The sequence below is a fragment of the Capra hircus genome, chromosome 23 (assembly GCF_001704415.2).
Source record: "Capra hircus breed San Clemente chromosome 23, ASM170441v1, whole genome shotgun sequence".
NCBI classification, from domain to species: domain Eukaryota; kingdom Metazoa; phylum Chordata; class Mammalia; order Artiodactyla; family Bovidae; genus Capra; species Capra hircus.
This window is the reverse complement of record NC_030830.1, coordinates 40,540,851-40,549,054: the sequence shown is the minus strand read 5'-3', so window position 1 is coordinate 40,549,054 and position 8,204 is coordinate 40,540,851. Positions and strand designations below refer to the sequence as shown.

The following is an 8,204-nucleotide window of genomic DNA, read 5'->3' as shown; positions in this document are numbered from 1 at the left end:
CATCAGTCCTTCCAATAAATATTCAGGACTGATTTCCTTTAGGATGGACTGATTGGATCTCCCTGAAGTCCAAGGGACTCTCAAGAGTCTTCTCCAACACCACAGTTCAAAAGCATCAATTCTTTGGTGCTCAGCTTTCTTTATAGTGTAACTCTCACATCCATACATGACTACTGGAAAAACCATAGCTTTGACTAGATGGACCTTTGTCCGCAAAGACATGTCTGCTTTTTAATATGCTGTCTAGGTTGGTCAAAGACCAAAGACTTTTTGGTCTTTATTGGTCCATGCCTGCTAAGTCACTTCAGTCGTGTCCGACTCTTTACGACCCCATGGACTGTGGTCCTCCAGGCTCCTCTGTCCATGAGATTCTCCAGGCAAGAATACTGGAGTGGGTTCCCATGTCCTCCTTCAGGGGATCTTCCTAACCCAGGGATTGAACCCACATCTCCTGTGGATCCTGCAGGTGGATTCTTTACTGCTGAGCCACCCAGGAAGCCCCCAAATGGTCCACATCAAAAAAAAGAAAAAATCTGTTTGTTTTTTTTAAATTAAAAAAAGGGCCCATAGTCTGATCTCTGACTGGGGAGGGGTCCCATAGCCCCCTAGAAGATAAGCATCTTCCTGTGGGCTTCCAAGGACCCTTCCCTGGGCCTGGAGGCTGAAGTGGGGCGGTGCTCCTGGAGTGGGGCTAAGAGACAACTCTCTGGGCCCCCTACCTCTGCTTCCAGGGACCAAGAAGGCAGGATGGGAGAAACAGACCCCAGCACACTGGAACCCAGAACCAGCCCATCTGAGCTGGAAGGGATCCAAACTTGGATACTGCTCCTGAAGCTTAGCTCCCAGGGTCCTGGGAATTCCACAGAGGTGGCCCATGTGCCCAGCTAGCCTGGGAGCCCAGTGGACTCCTGTTCTGGACAGTTAGCAGCTTAGTCTTCGTTTTGAGCCTCAAAAAGCTTTTTAGCGGCATTGCCCCCACCCTGGCTACAGAAACCCCAAGGTGCTGGTACCAGCCCTGGCTTGCTCACTACTGCATAAGTGCGTGTATGCCCAGTTACTTCAGTCATGCCCGACTCTTTATTACTGCCTATGGACTGTAGCCTACCAGGATCCTCTGTTCATGGGATTCTCCAAGCAAGAGTACTGGAATAGGTTGCCATGCTCTCCTCCAGGGAATCTTCCCAACCCAGGGATCGAACCCTGGTCTCTCCCATCGCAGGCAGATTCTTTACTGCTGAGCCACCAGGGCAGCCCACACAGTACATAGTAGGTCTTTAATATCTGTTGAATGAATAAGGAAAGTGTTCTTACCAGATTTGTCTAGTTTTTCCCAGACTTTCTTGGTTTTAGGACTGAAAGTCCAGCAGCGCAGGAACTCCCTGAGACCCCAGAAACCCTAGGTCTGAAGTCCACCCTCCATCTGCCCCACATAAACATATTTCAATCCCACATGTTAGCCTTTTAACACACAGCTAGTGTTAGGTAGCTTGGTCTTGCACTGGACTGAACTACAGGGCCTGTAAATGGACTTAAGGACCCTACTCCCAGGGCTTCTGGTCCAGCCAGCCTGGGGTGGGAAGAAACCCACAATTCGATTTCCTCCTTTTCTTTGCCCATGGCCGGCCATGCCATGCAGCAGGCAGGGTCTTAGTTCCCCGACCAGGGATCAAGCCCATGCCCCCTGCCTTGGGAGCACAGAGTCTTAGCCACTGGCCCAGCAGGGAAGTCCCCCATAATTTGATTTTCTAACAAGTTCTCAGGGATGCTGATGTTGATTTAAGATTCTTCTGCCAGAACACTGATTTACCTGGCCCACTGAGCTGTCCCTGATCCCCTGGGGAGCTTGTAAAACAGACCTGTGCCAGCCCCACCCACGGGACCTCAGATTGAGTCCTTCCAAATGACCATCCACCATCTCCATGGTCTAAAGTTCTGGTGGGGGTGGAACCTCCACTAGGTAATCCTGTTATCTTGCCCTGGGCAGGGGCTGCCTCTGACCTCACCCCGGGGCCTCTCAGAGGCTGAGGCCCTAGGGGAGGGCTGAGCACAGAGCAGAGAAAAGGTCTCCAGGAGGTCAAGGACACTGCAAATCCCCCCCATCTTATTGAAATAGAAAATTCTGAAGATACAAATATCTGTCCACATTTCATGGGTGTCCCTTGAGCCTGGAATTAATAATATGGGATGGAGAGCAAAGATGAGCAGCCAGCAGGCCCTGGAAGTTCTCCCCACTGTGTGTGTCAGGGCCCGCCTCATCTGAAGCACCTGGGGGACCCCAGCCCCAGCCTCACAGGCCTAGGCCTCCATCGTGCCCACCATCCCACAGAGCTGCAGCAGGCCTGCCTTCCAAAAGTCCTGCTGGGAGCGGGTCCTTCCTCCTCATCTCTGCACCACAGAGCCTACTCACCTCTCCTCTGTACATCAGACCCCTGCTGGGAACGCACACCCCACCCAAGGCTTCCCCACTTACCCACTCACCCCCATTGTCCTGTTTCCTTGGGTCGTCAGCATTTCCAGGGCCCCAGGCAGGCCGGCCTAAGGCCCATGCAGAGCCCCGCGTGGCTCTGACCGTCAGTCTCCTCCTCCCTCTAGGAGGACTTGAACTGCCCTCTCCTGAGTACTAGGGGGACAGAGGGGGCAGCACCACCTTGGAAGGAACATGACTCTCCCTGGAACCTAGAAGGGGGCTCCACAGATATGGGGGGCACCTGGGGAAGTCCCGGGCTGAGTGTCACACCCTTGGGTTCCAGGCCAGGCCCTCTGTCCAGACCCAGCCTGGCAATCACCGTAGAGGGCCCCGGACCACGGAGGGAACAAGGTGCCCAGGCAGGGGGTGCAGTCAGAGAGCTGCCTACCCCCCCACATCCAGCTCCCTCACTCCACCCCTGCCTACACTACACTGGGCACTGAGTAGACTCTATTCTGGGTGGCAGCCTCAGGGACCACCCTGCGAAAGCAAGATGATGGGTGTGAGACCTCCTTCCCCACTCCCTCCCTTACACACATATTTATTGAGCACATAGTAGGTGCTGCACACACATACACAGTCTCACCAGACCTGCAGGAGAACAGACTCCCGAGCCTGGCCCCCAGGAGTAGCCCCCCAGGTGGATAGAGGGGCCTGACACGTGATTGAAAGCCCCACCTCACCTCTCACACATGCCCACACCTGCTCCACACCTGGGCCCTGACAACCCCCACCCGGGCCCCTCCAGCACCCCTTCAGGTATCAGAGGAAGCAGGACGGGGTGGGGGGCGGGCAGGAAGGGGCGGCTCCGGCAGCTGCCGCCTGGGGCCTCGCTGTGTGGCTGGCTCTGTAATTTACCCCTGGCAGGGCCCAGCCCCCGAGCAGCTCGCTCCCCACCTCCCAACCTGCCACGGGCGCCAGCTGCTGTGAACACACGCTCCCACTTGCCGGGGACAGCATCCTTGTGACATGGGTGTGATGCGGACTCACACCCCCTGGAGCCTAAGCAGACAGACACTCCCACAAGACAAATAAGCTTGCCTGTGGAGGTACAAGAGTGCACACACACACACACACACACACACACACAGACAAGACAGACGCATAGGGCTGGGGGGAGACGCCCATATACACCTGCGCCACGCACCTGGCCTACCTGGCCACGCGCCACACACTCATCTCCAGGACAGCCACACATCATCCCAGCACCTGTGGCCAGGAGACAGGATGGGCAGGAGGGGAGGGCTCTGGGTGCTGGGAACCCTGGACCCAGCGTCTCAAGAGGAGCATTTCCTGGCTGGGAGGGAAGGAGGGGTTAAGGTTATGGTTGGCCCCTCCCTACCCCGGGACTCTCCAAGACCCTACCTGAGGCCAACCCAAGAAGCAGCCTCCACTGCCCTCCAGCCCTGTGTCCCTGTCACCCAGTTCCCCCTTCCCCGTAACCGCAGGCCCTCCAGCTTCGGGCTGAGCCGGGGGTCCAACCGCAGGCCCCTTAGTGGATGTGGAGCCGGGGTGCAAAACCATGTGTTTATTTTTATTAGAAATGTTCTTGGTATAAAAACAATCATGCGCTACACATTGTCGTCAATAACCATCACCAGACACCCAGGCACTGAACTCCGTGTCATCGGCTGGAGGGGCAGGCGGGCAGGCGGGCAGGACACACGGCAGACGGGCGGGGGGCAGGCGGGCAGGCTGCGGGCCACAGGCACGCACACAGAGGCCACCAGGAGGACGCAGCACTTGGCAACACACTTGAGATTTGCTTTTGTTTCGGCTTTTTCGTGTTTTGATTTTTTTTTCTCCTTTTTTTCTCTTTAGCAACATGTAGGATTTGGCAAATCAGCAAGAGATGGCAGGGAGAGGGAAACGATGAGATGGCGAGGAGGGGGCTGCGGACCAGAAACAAAAACGCACGGGGGAAAGATGGGCGGAGCACAGGAGAAAAGACGGGAGAGAGCTGGAAAGGCAGAGAAAAGGCAGAGAGGAGATACAGAAAAAGCAGAGAGCACACAGACAGAGACACATGGCAAGAAAAGGTGACCGAGAGATGGAGACTGAGAGAGTCGCCAATAGGACAGGCAGAGACGAGGGGAAAAGCCAGTGCCGCAGAGGCCTCCCAACCTGAGCCTCGGTGGTTTGCAGAGGGGCCGTGGTGCAGGACGCAGGCAATCGAGGTGGCCTGAGGCTTCCCCGCCCCCCAGCCTCCTCCTGGCCCCTGCCTGACTTGTCCAGGCCACCCAGCAGTGACCTCCGGGGGTCCCACTGTCAGCAGCACCAAGCCACGTCTGCGGGTGCCCACAGGCGGGGAGGACATCGGCTGGGCCCCTGGGCGTGGCCCTGGCCCTGGCCCGACGCACCATCCACAAGGGTCTCCGTCCTCCTCCTCCTCCTGGGCGGCTCCAGGGGCCGAGCTAGATGGCATGGTTGGTGTAGGTGACGTAGGTCTGTTTGGTGGCCAGCGCTGGAAGGAGAGAGACCGGGGAGCGAGGAGTCAGGGGCTGTCTTCATCCAACACCCCTTCCACAGGCATGGCCCTGCCCGGAGCATCAGCACCCACCCCGCCCACTGAGCACTTCCCCCAGACCCATCCCGCCCGCCCACCCCCACACCTGGGCTGCCGGCCTGGCGGGCCCATCTGTCTTCACCTTGTCCCCCTAGGCGGACCCTCCTTAGAGCTCTCCCTGCTGACGCCATCCCTCTGTGAGTGTCGCCCCCCCATGCCCAGTCCCTGCGTCCTCCTGATCCCACCAGGCTTTAAGAGGATCGTGTTTATTTCTGATATGATACAGTCTTCGAGTGTGTCCAGGGGAGAGTTTTTCAGACACGTAACACACACTTTAGAAACGCACATGTAAAGAATATACAGACACACCGCCTTGGGGGAATGAGCAGAAATGCGGACAGGGGAGATAAGGGAAGCACAGAGGGGCCTCAGGGGGCTGGGCACTGGGGTGTGTGCCTGACTCGGCCCTACTTCCATGCCCGGGGAGATGGTGGGAGATGGAAGTCCTTGGAGCCCCGCAGCCTCATCTCCCTCCCCCGCCGGAGGTCTGTCTCACCCCAGCCCTGAGACCCTCTTATCTGCATGCGTCACTCCGGCTTCCACTCACCCACCACGGGGGCCAGGGCTGCCTCTCAGGGTGTCTCCCCCCAGCCACGGTCAGCCCCCAACCCCACCCCCAGGGTCCTGAGTGCCTCCACTGCTGGAGTTCACACCTCACAGCAGCCTCAGAAAGAGGCCAGGTAAGCATCACCGTCTTGGAATACTGAGGAGCTGAGGCCAGATGGGTGAGGAGCCCAGCCTGACTCCTGGGGTTTTCCCTGTCCTGCCAAGGTTCAGGGTCTCCCTCCAGGACCTGCAGACAGCTCGGGGGGAGTTGGGGAGGCTGACCTGTGCTCTCTCTACTGAGAGAGCAGACTGGACGGGGCACATCGCGGCACCCTCGGTCATAAAACTGCCTTGACTCTGTCAGGACCCTAACAGCTCAGAACAGAGGGGAGCATCTACCAGGCACAGCCAGAGGCGTCTGCCTGGAGAAGGTGACGTGGAAGATGGCAGGATGGTGGGCGGCACCCTGACCTCCCCCAGCCGTCTATCTACCAGTTTTCACTGCCAAATAAAGGACCATATTTCCCAGACTCCCTTGCAGCCCAGAGTGGCCTCATGTGACCACATTCCTGCTAATGACAAGTGTCAAGGGCTGTCCATACCATTTGATGAAAATAGACTGTTCCCATGCGCAAGGAGTGGGAAATGGACCTTTATTGTTTTAAATCACTGAGATTTGGCAGAATTATTTGTTACCATAAAATGATCAAGCTCATTCTTTGGGGAAAAAAAAAATAGATCGTTTCCTCCCTACTTCCTCTCTTTTCCGTTCTGTGCCCAGAAGGGACATCTAGGTCGACTGGCTCCAGGCATGAGGATGAGGACAGCCCTCTAGGACCCGGCGGAAAGACAAGCAGAAGGAGCCCAGGTCCCTGCTGCCACCCGCCATGCACTCAGAGACCAGAGAGAAACGAATCTGATTGGAGCCACTCTGTCCTGGGGCCTCTCTGTCATAGCAGTGTGACTGGAAGCTCACTCATACAGGCGGGACTGCAGCGACGCTCTCTCAGAGGGTCCCCCGGATGTGGAAAGAAGCAAGGTTGCCAGGATGGGGTGAGCAGGGAGGACACCAGGGGACCAGTGGGGAGGCTAAAGGAAGAACTCTCTCCTGGCCCAACCTGAGAGTGGCTTTGTGAGGCGGGTGAGCTGAACTAGTCCCTGTCAGCGGAAATATCCAAGCAGATTAACCATCACTGGGCAGGGGCATGGAATTTCAGGTTTTAGGTGCTACCTGGACAGGTGCTACTGGAAGGCAATGGTGTCCACGACACCCAGGACAGCATTGAGAACCCAGCACATCACTGCACAGTGTGTAAAGGACACCCACCGTCATTTCTAAAACAGCCTACGTCCCTCCGGGAGGCTGGAGGACCAAGCGTGGACAAGGAGCACGGCTGTGACCTCAGGCAGTTCCTCCCCGGCCCTGCAAGGTCTCCCGGCCTACAGCAGGAGGAGAGCAGCCCTTTTTGCTGAGACTTCCTTCCCTTCGGCTGCTCCCACCTCCCCACCCACTCTCTCCCCCAACCTCAGAAAAAGAGCCTGCCACTGACTGTGAGTCTCATGTCCGCGGGCCAGGCTACTGAGCATCAATTCCCCAGGGCTCCATCACCCCTTGGGTGAACTGATAAAACTGAATCTCCAAACCTGTAAACCCATCGGCAGCTCCTGGCTCAGAGGGGAAGGAAAACCTCAGCAGCAAGATCGCCGCTGACTGCAGAGGCCTGGGAGCCTGAACTGGGGGCGGTGGGGGCGCGGGAGAGCGGCAGGGACAGAGAAAGTGGTGGGGAGGGGTGGGACAGCTGGGCCCCTCCTCTCCCTCCAAGACCACAGCTGCCTCCTCTAGAAAACCCAATCCGTGGGTTTCAGGACCTGGAAGCACCTTCAGCCCTCCACTATAAGCCAGCAGCCCCAGAGTCCTTCAACGGAGCCTCAGTCCGACTGTCTAGACAATGGGAGCAATGATTCCGCCCACGGCCCCCAGGAGCTGAGGCTCAAAAGGAAGAGCTCTGGCCATGAGTCAGAACACTTGAGGTCCAGCCCTGCCCTCACCGGTGTAGGGGATCTCAGCCCCTGCCATTTGGACTTTCTAACAAATTGAACCTCTCAGAACCTCAACTCCCTTATCTGTAAAATGGGGTGATCATAAGCCCTTACCTGCTCTCAGAAACCGAGTAGATAGAAATACTCCCTAAACCCTGAAAAATGGTAGGTGAAGGGGCCAGACTAAGATATCGATGAGGACAGGATGGGGCCAGCGACACTCCAGGGCCAGCAGCAGGGTGGAGGGGGCGGAGGTGTGGCCCAAGGGCCCCAGCCCATCCCTCACTGATGATGCCTGGCTGCTGGCTTTCAGTGCCGCTGCCTCAGCTAACAATTAGCTGGGCAGTGGCGGCACGAGCTGTCAGCCCCCATTTGTCGTCCCCATGTTTTCTCCCCTAATCTGCTTGCAATCGGGCCCCTGAATTATTTATTCTGTTGTTTGTTTAAAGATACGTGGCCTGCCAGTGACAGAGTGAAAAATGTCCCTGCTCCACGGAATGACACCTCCCCACTCCTCTGGCTCACACCCCCACGATCTGGCTGTTCCCAGAATTAATCACCCGGCTCCTGCCCAGCGCCTCCATG

General features: G+C 57.2%; 1 protein-coding gene across 5 annotated transcripts in view; it reads right to left on the bottom strand.

The window, feature by feature from the left end:
- Positions 3,981-8,204, bottom strand: part of GRM4 (glutamate metabotropic receptor 4) — a 115,168-nt gene continuing 110,944 nt past the window's right edge. For all 5 annotated transcript variants that reach the window (XM_018039142.1, XM_018039144.1, XM_018039145.1 and 2 more), the window contains one exon: positions 3,981-4,931. In XM_018039142.1, the coding sequence (XP_017894631.1) occupies positions 4,882-4,931 (50 nt within the window). In that variant the 3' untranslated portion in view covers positions 3,981-4,881. The remainder of the gene's footprint in view (positions 4,932-8,204) is intronic.